This window comes from Zootoca vivipara, chromosome 15 (assembly GCF_965207765.1).
Source record: "Zootoca vivipara chromosome 15, rZooViv2.hap1.1, whole genome shotgun sequence".
Classification (NCBI taxonomy): Eukaryota; Metazoa; Chordata; class Lepidosauria; order Squamata; family Lacertidae; genus Zootoca; species Zootoca vivipara.
Window position 1 is genome coordinate 2,579,723 of NC_142598.1, and position 16,037 is coordinate 2,595,759.

At 48.8% G+C, this 16,037-nt stretch overlaps 1 protein-coding gene across 1 annotated transcript in view; it reads right to left on the reverse strand.

The window, feature by feature from the left end:
• Positions 1–16,037, reverse strand: part of IQSEC2 (IQ motif and Sec7 domain ArfGEF 2) — a 175,772-nt gene that overhangs the window by 136,831 nt on the left and 22,904 nt on the right. Inside the window, exon 2 of the mRNA XM_060269213.2 lies at positions 467–496. Coding sequence (XP_060125196.1) covers positions 467–496 — 30 coding nt within the window. The remainder of the gene's footprint in view (positions 1–466; positions 497–16,037) is intronic.

The following is a 16,037-nucleotide window of genomic DNA, read 5'->3' on the forward strand; positions in this document are numbered from 1 at the left end:
GTGTATACCTATTATTATCAATAGCATTGTTTTCATTATTATTAACCTTACTCAAGAAGTAATACATCAATGCCTGATATTTTAACACTACAGGAATCCAATTTAAATCAAAGCACGCTTTCTTAGCCATTCCACATCTTGCTGTATGCCATTCTGTCTCTGATCTAAGGAAAAACAACCCCTCTCCCGTGGGCAAGGACACCTTTTTCTGCCCCCCCCCATCCATTGGTTACCACAAGTGTATGTTCAGTCCAAGCCACATCCAGGTATTAACTCTTTCTCCATGGAGGAAAAGATCCAAACTCAGAAATTTATCCAGGAAGACCACACATAAGAAACCACGAAGGTCTCTGGGTGGGATCGGAGCAATAAGTGTAGGTGGGTGGACATAACAGGAAGAGAGGGAAAGGTTGGCAGGGGGGGGGATAGGGAATGTGTTTTTCTTAAAAGAAACAGTGCAACTGACCTGACACTTCTTGAATTTTCCCCATCCGACCTGCAAAACAAAGAGACAAAAATGGTCAGTGCAAGATTATGATTCAGGTCTCTGTGAAGATAAAGTGTTGTGATGTGCGTGAGGGGTCAGAAGAAAAGAGTTTTGTATTAGAAAATGGTCACACCCAGACTTCAAGGGGACACATAGTGACAAAGATGGATTTGCTGGAGGGGTGGGGAGTGGGTCTGCTTTTCTTTAGTATTAAAATTGGAGTCCTTCTTGCAAAGAAATTTTGGGGAATGTCTTACGAGTAATTTTTTAAAAAGTTTACTCACCTTTCCTAAGAAGCCAGAAGCCTTCCTTTTAGCAATAATAGGGGAAGAGATTCCAAAGAACGTTTAAAATCTATTTCTTTATGCAACAGCGGCTGCAAGAATAGTTTTTGCAAAGTACTGGAAGGAGGAGGCAACTCCAACAAAGGACCCATGGTTGCATAAACTAATAGAATGTGTGGAATTAGCAAGTTTAATGGCCAAAATAAGAAACTGGGACAAGGAAAAAATAAGGAGTGAGTGGGATTGTTTTGGAAAATATTTTAAAAGAGACTTAACCGTCCAGGGGTCCTTTACCTTTACCTTAAGGGACTAGGGACTAAAGTTTCTCATGTAATGTTAAGAAGTGGGGGTCAGATTTTAGCCAATCTGGAAAGGAAAGGAAAAGCTAGTGATGTTCAGCAAATTTGCCCAACTTGGAGCATTGGGCTATACAGTGGTACCTCGGGTTACAGACGCTTCAGGTTACAGACTCCGCTAAAGCAGAAATAGTACCTTGGGGGTAAGAACTTTGCTTCAGGGTGAGAACAGAAATTGTGCAGCAGCAGGGGGAGCCCTATTAGCTAAAGTGGTACCTCAGGTTAAGAACAGTTTCAGGTTAAGAACGGACCTCCATAATGAATTAAGTTATAATAATAATAATAATAATAATAATAATAATAATAATAATTTATTATTTATACCCCGCCCATCTGGCTGGGTTTCCCCAGCCACTCTGGGCGGCTTCCAACCAAATATTAAAAACAATACAGCATCAAACATTAAAAACTTCCCTAAACAGGGCCGCCTTCAGTTGTCTTCTAAAAGTAAAATAGTTGCTTATTGCCTTGACATCTGCTGGGAGGGTGTTCCACAGGGCGGGTGCCACTACCGAGAAGGCCCTCTGTCTGGTTCCCTGTAACCTCACTTCTCGCAATGAGGGAACCGCCAGAAGGCCCTCGGCGCTGGATCTCAGTGAACGATGGGGGTGGAGACGCTCCTTCAGGTATACAGGACCGAGGCCATTTAGGGCTTTAAAGGTCAGTACCAACACTTTGAATTGTGCTCGGAAATGTACTGGGAGCCAGTGTAGATCTCTCAGTGTTATGTGGTCCCGGCGGCCACTCCCAGTCACTAGTCTAGCTGCCGCATTCTGGATTAATTGTTCTTAACCTGAGGTACCACTGTATCACCATTTCCAGCTCCAAATTTCTGATTCTGTGTGGTCAACAGTCAGCAAAGCAGGCACCCATGAGCAAAAGTGCACAAGTTCTTTAAGGATATCCTACCACCCATAATGAAACGCTCACCTGGTTGCACCCAATACTTTGAGCAGGACCCACTGAAATTAATGGACATGAATAACAGACGTTCCTCGATTTCAGTGCCTCTACTCTAGGTCTGACTACCGTAGTTGCACACAGCTACTCAAGCTCCAAAGCCAGCTGTTTTGCAGGCACACATGCAGAGTAAATAATAATTATTTAATAATAACTGCTTACTCTCAATGAAACGCAAGTTGATTGCTGTGAGTTTCATGGTCACAAACTACCCAATCAAGCAACCTTCCACTTGCTTTCTTCTGTTGTGCTCAATCAAGTGTCTTGATTATTTCTTGCAAACACAGCATATACAGTCAGTGTCTCATCCCATCCAGATCTCAACCCAGGGAATTTGTGGCCAGTGCTATTTTTCTAGGGAAAAAAAATAAGTGTTGGAGTTCACTATGAACTCACCCTTGTTTAGGGTTGCCAGACTCACTAGAGGACAGGACTTCTGTGCCTTTAATTGCCCTGCTCTCTTTTGAGTCTGGAAACCCTAAAGAGAAACCAGCAGGCCCTTTGTTTAATTTCCAAGGCACAGAAGTCCTGTCCTCTATTGCAGCGTTTCTCAACTGCTGTTCCGCGGCACAATAGTGTGCCGCGAGACGCTGGCTGGTGTGCCGCGACGTGTGGCGACAAGAAGGGCGATTTGCATTGTCACGTGCCTGGCGGCCGCCAATAATCATCACTAACCCACTGGAAAGGAAGCCAGCCGGGTCACGACGTGGGGCGAGCGCAGCTCTCAACAGCCGCCACCACCACGGGAGGGTGGTTTTAGACAAACTTAAAGAAGCTGGCTGGATGAGCTCAACCTGAAACTTGCTGAGCAAAGGATTGTGCTGGCAGAGAAATCAGCGGCTTGTGAAGCCTTATTACAGGAGATTGCAACCAACACAGCAATTGGCAAGTGTTTCTTACAGTCATAATTATATAGTCAATATAGGGCGGCACAGAGTTAAATTTTTTAACTTTTTTAATGGTGGTGTGCCTCATGATTTTTTTCACGGAACAAGTGTGCCTTGGCCCAAAAAAGGTTGAGAAACACTGCTCTATTGAGTCTGGCAACCCTACCCTTGTTCTCTTATAATGGCAATGGAGGTGCCAGAACTTTCCAGCGAGTTCCAGCTGGAAAAAAACCTTGCTTGTGGCCCTCCAGATATTGTTGAATTCCAGCTCCCATTAGCCTCAGACAATGTAGTCAATGTGGTCAGGGATGATGGGAGTTGTAATCCAGCAACATCTAAAGTGCCACAGGTTCCCTACCTCTGTTTTAACCTCTTGTTCTTGCATGTATTTGGCATTGGGGCAGGGCTGGAGCAAGGGGTTGAATTTCCAAGTGCTATTCACAATGGCTGGTACTATGGGCTGGATGCAGGGCAGGTGAAACCAATACCCAGGGGACAATACAATACATACATCTGCATGTGACAATATTATAATCTGGGAAATAACTCTCTGGAAAAAGACAAGTATTTTCAGAATGCTCAAATAAAGCTCACAAATACCAAACTGGTTCCAAATCAAGCTCTGAGAAATTCAGCTATCATTATTAAAAACCTAAATACAAGTAGCCTTGTACTTTTACATAGTTATCATTTTAACAAAATAAAGAAAAATGCCATATCAGCCCTCCCAGTACATCTGCACTAACTGCTAGAAAACTGAAAGGTGGGAGCAGGTTTACGGTACTTCCAACTTCAACAGAAGACTGCCTGTACATTTCCCCCCAACATTACTGCACCCAAAAGGGCTGGTGACGAATACATCCTCCAAGTGTCCCTACTTTCCAGGGACAATCCCAAATTTACAGAAGCTGTCCCAGTTTCGGATTTGATCCCAGAATGTCCCGTTTTTCCTTAGAACGTCCATCGGAGACAAGTTGAAGTGTATGGTAAAGGTAAAGGTAAAGGTAAAGGGACCCCTGACCGTTAGGTCCAGTTGCGGACGACTCTGGGGTTGTGGCGCTCATCTCGCGTTAATTGGCCGAGGGAGCAGGCATGCAGCTTCCGGGTCATGTGGCCAGCATGACTAAGCCGCTTCTGGCGAACCAGAGCAACACACAGAAAATGTAGAAGGTCCATGTTTGTTAAAGCACAATGTTCTCCGAAACCGCTTACCCGATCATTCTCAAATTTGGCCACAACCTCACATTCCCCTATGGGAGTGTTTCCATACACTTACATTGGATAGAACTCACCTAGGACAGATAAAAAAGCTGGATTTTTGTATTAAAAAATTGCGCCCTCCAGCGGACATCTAACTCACACATGACAAAAATACTTCCACAATCCCGCCCACTCCCCATCGACCCCCACCATCCCAACCCACAACCCACCCCATAGACCAAACCAACCCTGAGACCAGGACAATCCCCATCCCAGACCATCCACGGAATAGGCTGCTGTAAAGCCCTCGCCCGTACCGGAGATCGCGTCCCCACAAAGGACCAGGCAGACCCGAGGCCACACCCCTCCCCCCGGAGAATACGATGCCACGGAGCAGGCTGCCCCAAGACCAGGCCAATCCCCATCCCCTGCCCACCCCAGAGATCCTGCCGACACCACAGAACAGTCCACCCTAAGACCAGGCCGAGCCGGACTCACACGCACCCCAGAGATCCTTCCACCGCTGCTGACAGGGACCACGCCGCCCTGAGACCAGACCACCCCAGACCCCCAGACTCCCCAGAGATCATGCCGCCGCCACCACCACAGACCCACCCTGAGACCAGCCTGCCCCACAGATCTCCCAACGACAGCCTCCAGCCCTCCCCAAGACCAACCCGCTCCAGAACCCCCACACCCCCTGGAGATCCTGGGGGCCAGGCCAGACCACAGGCCAGACCCCACCCCCGATGCCGACGCCACCACCTACACAATGGAGGACGGGATACCCGCTATGACGGATTGGGCTGGCTTGAGTAGAACTCCAGGGTGTTAAGTGTTAAACCCAGCCTCTTGGTTGATTGACGCATTCCATTCCATGAGGGGCGGGACAGCCACTGGTTTAAAAGGGAATGGGTAGCCGTTAATTGAGTTGAGAGAGGGTTTCGGTAGTGGGAGCGTGTGGGTGGTTGTGGAGAGTAGAGTGTTAGAGAGGGATGCAGGAGCTGTATTAACAAGTCTGTATTATATGAAAAGAAGATGATGAACTAAGAGTTTATGCAAATGAAACCATAAAGAAATATACATGTTCTCCAGTTAAATAAAGCTTTCATCTATGTTGTGTCCAATTGGATGTTCCTCCTTATTCCAGCAACGTATCTAAACTCAAAAGGGTGGTGACTGAAGAGGGGAGATAAAACTAAACCTGAGGAGCAGGTGGATAGTTTGCATCTCAAAGTCACGCACAGAGGAGGCAAGTGGAGGAAAAGAGTGCCACAAAGTAGCTAAAGGGCTGAGGCAAACAGCTGCTGAGGTGAACCTGAGTTGAGAGGGAAACCTTACTGAGGGCACAAGATTGTTCCTGTAACATTTGCCTGGAGTTTTTAAGGATACAGAGCCACGTTATTTGGAAAGCTGGAACTGTACTCTATGTACTAGCAAACCCCTATAAAGACAGGGAGTTTATTTGGGAGAAAGAAGGAATAGTGGGTTGTTTGAACAATAACTGAATTCCTTCCGCACACTGCTAGTAATAGAGAAGGGAGGTACGTCGCACCCGCCTCCTCCCCTACCACCAAACAGACCAGACCACACCAACAACCCCACCACCCCCATCAAAGGTAGACCGGACCCTGCCAGGAGTCACAGGGATGAACCGTGGGGATATAGGGTGGGGTGGGGGGAGTCACAGGGATGAACCAAGGGGTGGGGGGAGGTGGAGGGTACAGGAATGGGGATCAAAACAGTCACAAGGATATTCCAACCGATGGGGGGAGGGGCCACTGCAACGCGTGGCAGGGTACAGCTAATAATAATAATAATAATAATAATAATAATAATAGAATAAAGGTAAAGGGACCCCTGACCATTAGGTCCAGTCGTGACCGACTCTGGGGTTGCGCGCTCATCTCGCATTATTGGCCGAGGGAGCCGGCGTATAGCTTCCAGGTCATGTGGCCAGCATGACAAAGCCGCTTCTGGCAAACCAGAGCAGCACATGGAAACGCCGTTTACCTTCCCGCTGTAGCGGTTCCTATTTATCTACTTGCATTTTGACGTGCTTTCAAACTGCTAGGTTGGCAGGAGCTGGGACCAAGCAACGGGAGCTCACCCCGTCACAGGGATTCGAACTGCCGACCTTCTGATCAGCAAGAATAGGACATCCCTATTTTCATTGGAGAAATGTTAGAGAATATGGACTAAGGGCCAAACTCGATAAGATCCAGAAGTGGATCTGTCATCTCTTTTACTTCTTTTAAAGCACCTTCTAAGGAAGCAGAACAGATCAAGGCTATAATGTTGAGGGGTGGGGGTAGGGGGTATTTAACTCTTTCCACTACTACACCATTTCCCCAGCATTTCTCCTATGAAGCCAATGGAACCTGGGCATGATTTACACTGGGGAAATACCGGTAATGTAGTGGAAGACCCTTTCCCTACCGGTAGTACTGAAGTCCTGATCTAATTCACCTCTCCTCACTCACCTCCTTTTTAAAAAAAGGGAGATCACAGGCCTTTAACATCTTATCCCATTAGGGTGTTTCTCTTTCTTAATGAAAACTCTGGTAACCTTTAGGTTGGGTTACTGCAATGTGTTATACGTAGGGCTGTCTCTGTAGACAGTTTGGAAGCTTCAAGCTAGTGCAGAATTCGGTGGCCAGGTTGCTCACTGGGACAAGACTGTTGGGGCATATTACACCAATCCTGGTCCGACTGCACTGGCTGCCAGTTAGTTTCCGGGTGATTCAAAGTGCTGGTTTTGACCTATGAAGCCTTAAATGGCTCAGGACTGCAATAGCTCAAGGATGCCTTCCCCCATCCCGGACCCTGCAATCATCACCTGAGGCCCTTCGCCAGGTGCCTCCTCCACGAGAGGCTCAGAGGGTGAAGTTTTTGAATCCCTGCATTGTTAGGGGAAGACATACATACCGATTTGTCAAAAGCAAGAAACCCAAGTATATGAGAGCTCTTAAAAGGTCAGGGAACATTTGTTTCTAGTTTCATCATTTTTCTATTTAAAAAATCAGCCTCTCAAAAGCCAAGCCATGAAAATTAAAGAGCTAATTATTCCAGCTTTGAACAAAGGTAAGAATTTAAGCTGAGTCAGGACTCACTAGAGCATAGCATTAGAACATATGTCTAGTTTCTTGGCTTAGTTGTGGAAATGGGCAGTAGTAACTTCTGGCTGTGAGCAGAGCATTTATCGCTATCAAGTAATCACAATCAGCTTCTATATGCATGCGCTTAGAGACATTTTTACCGCAGTGGGGCAGGGTGGGGCGAGAACAAGTGTGATAGTCAGTGTGTCTGACTGAGAGCCTGCAGTTTTCCTTTTAGAAATTCGCTGGCCAAGTCTCCTTCAAAGAGACCCAGAGGTTATCCAGGCAATGCAACACTAAATTGCAATGCCAGCGTACCATCACAGAGAAGTCACAACCTGCTTTGTTCTCAATGGGAAAGAGAACTGCAAATAAATGTGAGAAATTACTTGCATGGAAATTGAAGAAAAGACAGAAACAGAATACGATCACCAATATCAAGATAGAGGACAAAATTATTGAGAACCCGTCAGAGATAAGGAAATGCTTTCAGAAATACTGCAAACAGCTATACAAGAAAGACAAAGAACAACAAGACAAAATTGAGCAATTCCTGGACAAGTATGGAATGCAAAAGATTCCAACAGATAAGAGATCCCTACTCAATTACAAAGTGACAAAGCAAGAAGTGGAAGAAGCTATAAAACAGTTGACAATCGGCAAGGCACCAGGACCTGATGGATTGACAGCAAAATATTACAAAACTTTAAAAGACTGGTTAATTGAACCATTGATGGACATGTGTAATAAGATTCTTGGAGGGGACAAAGCACCTGAAACCTGGAAAGAAGCGTATGTAACTCTGATACCAAAACCTGATATGGATAGAACACAGATAAAGAATTATCACTTTTGAATGTGGATTACAAAAATTTTGCAAGTATTCTGGCCTCGAGATTAAAAAGGGTATTAAAAGATCAGATCCACAAAGATCAAGCAGGGTTTTTGCCCAATAGGCATCTGAAAGATAATATCAGAAATACTCTGGATATTTTATAAATGTTAGAAGTTAAGAAGAATACAAGTGCAGCTTTAATTTTTATAGATGCCGAAAAAGCATTTGACAATATTTCTTGGAGTTTTATGATAAAAAATTTGGAAAAGATGGAGGTTGGGCAGGGCTTTATCAATGGCTTGACAGCCATCTATTCAGAACAAAAAGCTAAAATTATTGTGAATAATGTGGTTTCAGAAGACATTAGAATTGAACAAGGTACCTGGCAAGGGTGCCCACTTTCCCCTCTATTATTTATGACGGTTCTGGAAGTTCTGCTGAACAAAATTCGAAAAGATGAGGACGTTAAAGGGATAAGAGTGGGAAAGAAACAGTATAAATTAAAAGCCTTTGCGGATGATCTAGTATTGACTGTACAAGAGCCAGAGACTAGTATACCCAAAGCACTGGAAATAATCCAGGAGTTCGGACAGCTGGCAGGGTTTAAATTGAATAAAGTGAAAACCAAAGTTTTGAGTAAAAATTTAATATCAGAAGAAGTCAATAGATTACAAGAGGCCACTGGTTTGACATTTGTTAAAAAGGTGAAATACCTGGGAGTAAATATGACTGGTAAAAATATAGATTTGTTTAAAAATAATTATGAAAAATTGTGGAATGAAATTAAAAGAGATTTAGATATATGGACCAACTTGAAATTATCATTGAAATTATCATTGTTAGGCAGAATTTCAGTGATAAAAATGAATGTATTGCCAAAAATGTTGTTCTTGTTTCAAGCGTTACCTATTGTGGAAAATCAAGGATGTTTTAAAGAATGGCAAAAATCAAGGATGTTTTAAAGAATAGCAAAAAGCTCTATCAAGGTTTATCTGGCAGGGGAAGAAACCCAGAATAAAATACAAATTATTAACAGATTCGAAAGAAAGAGGAGGCTTCTCACTGCCAGATTTAAAGTTATATTTTGAAGCTGCTGCATTTTGCTGGATGAAAGAATGGTTTATGCTTGATAATACTGATGTTCTAGATTTAGAAGGTTTTGACAATGCATTTGGTTGGTGTGAGGGGCAAGGGGTATCGCGAAGCCCCTCCCCTCCTGAGTTCCAGCCCAGCCCAGAGCACGACGGAGAGCAGGGAGAGCTCCAGCTCCAGTGGGGAAACAGGAAGTGGGATCCAAGGCTCTGGCAGGGTAGAAGAGCCAGCGTCCCAGGTGGGACAGGAAGGAGGAAAGAGGGGGGGGCAGACCCATCCCCCCAACTCCGGAACTTCGCAGAAAGCGTCGGGGGAAGAGGATGGGGCTCCCCAAGTTGTTATGCTGGCGCAAGACGCGCCAAAAGCCATTCGGAGGTTCTGATGAAAGCTGAAAAGATGTGTCTCTGTAAATAGCTCTACCTTTAGCACTGTAAATACGCAGCACCAATAAAAAGATAAAATGCAGAGCGGTGGAGAGTCGTTACTCTGAAGTAGTCCCATCCGACCACTGTGACAGCAACCTCCGAATCTTTTTTGGGCTACTTTGGAGTTGCCGGGATGAGCGCGCCAGAAGCGGAGACATGGCGGCAGATCGCAGAGAAAGCCCAGCAGGACCTGCAGGAACTGGCGTTGCAGGCACAGGGGGAATTAAAGGCGGCGAAGCAAGAAACGGAGAAAATTAAAGAGGACAGGCACAACCTTGCTGAACAGGTGAGAGCACTTCAGGACAAAGAGCAGCAGTTAAGGGCGGTAGCCGTGGACCTCCAAAACAAGTTGGATGCAGAGAGAAACAAGGGAGGAGGGGGAGCCCAACTCCAAGTGCTGCCAGGAAGGAGAGCAGGGACCCTAGTAAGCAAGTTCAATGGAGACCCGAGGGAATATCATGGCTTTGAGACTGAGATCGTGTATGCTCTTGAGCTGCACCATGATGAGTTCCCTGATGATGGGCACAGGGTAGCGTTTATTGTGGAACACCTTACCGGGGCAGCCAGGGAGTGGCTCAGACCGTTAATCGCGACAAAAAATCCTTGCATGAAGAATGTCAAACTATTTTTAGAGGCTTTAAAAACTATGTATGCGTCCGATAGCCATATGGACCAGACCAAAGAGGAACTGCATAATTTAAGACAAAGAACAATGACAGTTCGCGAATATTGGGCGAGATTCACCATGCTGGTGCACAGACTGGGGTGGGAACTGCACTCACCTCCGATGGAAGCGGCGTTCTACCTGGGGTTGAATGAGGATGTGAAAGATGAGCTCTCGAGAGGTCCAAAGCCCAGTAATATGGATCAGCTGAGCAAAGCGGCTCTGGCGGTGGGGGTGAGACAGGAATCCCGGTGGAACGACAAGCAAGCAACGCGCGCAAAGCGGGCTTGGTTCCCACGGTCGCAGGAGAAGCCACTCCCCCAACAGACATCTCACGCCATGCCAGGGGCCAGCCAAGACCAGGAACCCATGCAAATTGATAGCGCGCGCGCGGGGGCTTTTCAAACCCCAGCAGCGCCAAGACGCAAGGAGGGAAGAGGCGGGAATTGCTTTCTCTGCAACTCCCCTCAGCATCTCGTCAGAGACTGCCCACATCGCAGGGAATGGCAAGGAAAGGCGGGAACGGTTGTGCCCTCCCCCACTGACGCAGCACCACAGCAGGGAAACGAGACAGCCTGGCTGCAGGAGACAAGGGGCAGCAGCCAGGCGCAGTCAGCACACAACAGCCCCAACCCACCCGCCCGCACAGCGAGGAGCAGCGCCAGCCCACCCCCCCAGAGCAGGGGTGGTTCTAGAAGTGACGCTAACGCTCCCTAATGGGTATCCCCTGACGGTCCTCGCGTTAATCGATTCGGGGGCGTCGGCCAACTTCTTTTCGAGAAACTTTGCAGAAGCGCACCAGATCCAACTTCTGCAGCTGGATTTTCCCCTGCACGTCTCCACCATTGACGGCAGGGAGTTGCCATCACCCACCAGACCCCCCCCCCATGAGAATGACGGTGGGGCGACACTCAGAGACACTGGCATTCAACGTCACCACCATCTCAGACCCCCCCATCGTCTTGGGCATGAGCTGGCTGGCGCGCCATGACCCCTCCATCAGTTGGCACCAGAGATGCATCACGTTTGGATCGGACTTTTGTCTGGAACATTGCATGCAGCACCAACCAGGGGAGGGGCCTCCAATAGCCACGGTGGCCACCATGCACGTCAAGGGGGGTGAGGCGATACCCAAGCCGTACTGGGACCTGCAGGAGGTCTTCAGTGAAGCGGAATCCGACCACCTGCCCCCGCACAGGTCGTTTGACTGCCAGATCAACCTGGTGCCGGGGGCCACGCTACCCCCAGCCAAGCTGTACTCCATGTCAGATCAGGAGCTGGAGGATCTGCGTGCGTTTATAGACAAGAACCTCAAGAGGGGGTTCATCAGAGAAAGCAAGGCAGCAGGGGGCAGCCCGGTCTTCTGGGTGGACAAGAAAGACACGCAACAGCGCCGTCTGGTGGTGGATTTCAGGCGCCTGAACAACATGACAGAACCGGTGGCTTTCCCAATGCCCAGAGTGGACGATCTGCTGACAGCGGCACGCAGGGGCAAGATCTTCACCAAGCTCGACCTGAGGGGGGCGTACAACTTGATCAGGATCCGGGAAGGCGATGAGTGGAAGACCACGATGTTCACGCCTCTGGGCTCTTTTGAATATCTGGTGATGCCCTTCGGTTTGCAAGGGGGCTCAGCATGCTTCCAGGCCTTCATGCACCACGTCCTGGGGTCCCTCCTCTTCAAGAAATGCCTGGTCTTCCTGGATGACATCCTTATTTACTCCAATGACCCAGAGCAGCATGTGAAGGATGTCAGGGAGGTGTTGCAGCGCCTGAAGGAGCACCACCTGTATGTGAAGCTGGAGAAGTGTAAGTTTCACACCAAAGAGGTGGACTTCCTGGGCTACAAACTGTCAGACAAGGGGCTAGCGATGGACAAGGACAAGGTGCAGGCCATCCTGGACTGGCACAGCCCCAGGACGCGCAAGGATGCCCAACGCCTACTAGGCTTCGCCAACTTCTACAGGAAGTTCATCAAGAACTTCTCTCGCGTTACGGCTCCCATCACGGACTGCCTGAGAGGCAAGCAGAAGTTCAGGTGGACACAGGAAGCGCAAGCAGCGTTCGAAAGCCTCAAGAGGGTGTTCGCTTCCGACCAGAACCTGTTCCACGTGGTGCAGGATGCGCCCCTACGCGTTGAGACCGATGCTTCAGACAGAGTTTTGGGAGCGATCCTGTTGCAACTGGATGCCAACAGAGAGTGGAGACCCTGTGCCTTTTTCTCTAGAAAGCTGACACAGCCAGAACGCAACTACACGGTGTTTGATAAGGAACTTCTCGCGATCCACGCTGCGTTCCAGCATTGGAGACACTTCCTAGTGGGCGCCAAGCACCCCATTCAGGTGTGCACGGACCACAAGAACCTGGAGTTCTGGAGAACGGCCAGGGTGCTCAACCAGCGGCAGATACGATGGGCAGAGTTCTTCTCACACTTCAACTTCTCCATCCACTACATACCGGGGGAGCAGAACGTCAGGGCGGATGCCCTCTCCCGCAAGCCAGAGTACATGGAGGAGGAGTTGCCACCAGCACCCCGACACATTTTCCCCCCATCAGCATGGTCCTGCGGAGCAGCAGTGGTGAGCGAGGCAGAACTCACAGCACTGACGGCAGCAGATGAGTTTGCCACCCGCATCTTCAGAGAGCTGCGAGGGGGGAGGGAGCAGGCAAAAGACTTTGAGGAAAGGGGGGGTTGCTTTTTTACAGGGGAGCCCTGTACCTGCCCACCAACCAGCTCAGAGGTAAGGTCCTCAAGCAGATGCACGACAACCCGACGGCGGGTCATTTCGGAAGGGACAAAACCACTCACCTAGTCATGAGACACTTCTGGTGGCCAGGGGTGCGGGAAGATGTTCGAGACTATGTACGGGGCTGTGACACCTGCCAGCGGGCAAAGGTGGTCAGAGCAGCACCAGCAGGGTTGCTGGAGCCATTAGCCACCCTGCACAGGCCGTGGGAAGTAGTGTCCATGGACTTCATCACAGACCTGCCGTCGTCCAGGGGCAAAACCGCAGTGTTGGTGGTGGTGGACCTTATGTCCAAAATGTGCCATTTTATACCGTGTGCCAGGGCGGTCTCTGCAGAAGAGACAGCCAAACTGTTCGTTGACCACGTATTCAGACTGCATGGATTACCTTTAAGAGTTATTTCGGATAGAGGCCGCCAATTTGTTTCCAGGTTCTGGAGGCGGCTCATGAACCTCCTGCAGGTGGAGGTCAGCTTGTCGACGGCTCGGCACCCGCAGACCAATGGACAGGCGGAGCGGGTCAACGCCATTCTGCAGCAGTACCTGAGATGCTACGTCAGCCAGAGGCAAACGGACTGGGTGGATCGTCTGCCACTGGCAGAATTTGCCTACAACAATGCGGTGCACGTCTCCACAGGGGTGTCGCCCTTTAAGGCCAACTACGGGCACGACCTCAGATCTTTCCCGGAGAGGGAGGGGGAGGAGGAGGAGGAGGGCCCGCAGGCAGAGGATTGGGCAGAGGAGCTGGAGACGGTGCACCAGCAGCTCAGAGAACACTTGGAGAGGGCCAAGGAAGCGTACAAGAAGGGGGCAGATCGCCACAGGCGGCCGGGGGAGGTCATCAGGGTGGGGGACAAGGTTTGGCTGTCCTCGGAGGGCCTTCCCACCAGAGGGAGGTGCAAGAAGCTGGCACCCAGAAGGTTGGGCCCCTTCACGGTCACGCAGCAGGTAAACCTGGTGGCATACAGGCTGGCACTGCCAGAGGACATGAGGGTGCACCCAGTGTTTCATAGATCGCTGCTGTCTCCGTACAGGGAAAGTAGCAGATTCCGAGACGGCGCACAGACCCCCGAGGGAGGGGGGGAGAGAGGAGGCAGAGAGCCACTCAATGAAGCAACGGCCATCCTTGATTCACGAAGGGGGGTGGGGGGCCTGGAGTACCTTATGGCATGGGAGGACGCCCCGCCATCCCAAAATGAATGGGTCCCAGCCACCCAGATACAGGAGGAATTCTTAGTGGAAGAATTTCACGCCCTCTTCCCACACAGGCCCAAGCCCTGGCACATGGAAAGGGAGGGGGAGGAGGAGGACGCACAGGAGGGGGAAAGCAGTTCACCATGGAGATGGGAAGCAGAGTTTGAGGACACGGAGGAGGAGATATGGGTATCTCCGAGGTCCACTCAGTCAGGAGAAGAGGTGGACTGGCAGCAGATTTTCACCCCCACCAGCTCTGAGGCCACGGATTTTTTGGGCTTTCCCTCTTCCCAGGAGGGAGGAGGGGGACAACGGGACTGGGGGGAGGTGTTCACACCAACCGGCTCGGACAGCACGGAGTTCTTAGGCTTTCAGTCACCACCAACACCCGTGCAACCGCCCAGGAGGGAGGAAGGGGGGCCTGGGGATGGATGTGAGGGGCAAGGGGCATCGCGAAGCCCCTCCCCTCCTGAGTTCCAGCCCAGCCCAGAGCACGACGGAGAGCAGGGAGAGCTCCAGCTCCAGTGGGGAAACAGGAAGTGGGATCCAAGGCTCTGGCAGGGTAGAAGAGCCAGCGTCCCAGGTGGGACAGGAAGGAGGAAAGAGGGGGGGCAGACCCATCCCCCCAACTCCGGAACTTCGCAGAAAGCGTCGGGGGAAGAGGATGGGGCTCCCCAAGTTGTTATGCTGGCGCAAGACGCGCCAAAAGCCATTCGGAGGTTCTGATGAAAGCTGAAAAGATGTGTCTCTGTAAATAGCTCTACCTTTAGCACTGTAAATACGCAGCACCAATAAAAAGATAAAATGCAGAGCGGTGGAGAGTCGTTACTCTGAAGTAGTCCCATCCGACCACTGTGACAGTTGGCATGCTTATTTGTGGTATGATTGCGGAGGTTGCCTCGCTAGACGAATTCGTTTTACGAAAAATTCGTCTAGCGAATCGCGGTTTCCCATAGGAATGCATTGAAATTCAATTAATGCGTTCCTATGGGCAAAAAAAAAAAATTCAATGCATTCCTATGGGATTCGCTAGACGAATTTTTCGTTATAAGAAAAGACCCATGGAATGAACTAAATTCGTCTAGCGAGGCACCACTGTATATTGGTGCCATGTCTCACCAGGTGAAAACCCACATCTTATAACATCATTCTCGGATCCGAGGTAAAACTAAAGAAGCCCCATTAGTGGAACATTTTATTCAACATAATCATACATGTGACTATTTTTGGTTTTTTGTAATAAAAGAGAATTGCTAGACGCAATTGACTGGTGGTAATATCACAAATGACTTGCCCAAATGGAATCCAAGTATATTTACACATTTACATTAGCTCCACAGAGTTAGAATTCATCCATAGAGTTTTCAGGATTTGTTTGGTTGATTTCAGCTGAGCTTGTGGGCAGTTCCCTACTTCACTTTTAAATACCGTATGTGAGCCCGGTCAGCATTCCTCAAGGAAGGGTAACAAATAGAAGGCTGGAGAATCTTTTTCTGTTCTTCCCTTGGGAGATATGCCTATAGGGACAGGTATGTTCTCCTGGTTTTCCATACAAGTGATGGTGGTTGGTATTAGTTCTACGTACCTTTTATGATTAAATTAATAGTTTTGTCCTATCTTTATAGATTTGCTCATTTTTCTAAACTATTGATTGCATATTGTTTAGATTCATTGTACAGGTAATCTGTTGTTTTTGTCCATGGAGTTTTCTTGGCAGGGATACTGGAGTGGCTTGCCGGTTCCTGCTCCAGGTGGATCACGTGGAACTAAAGAACCTCTTAATGAGGGTGAAAGAGGAGAGTACAAAAT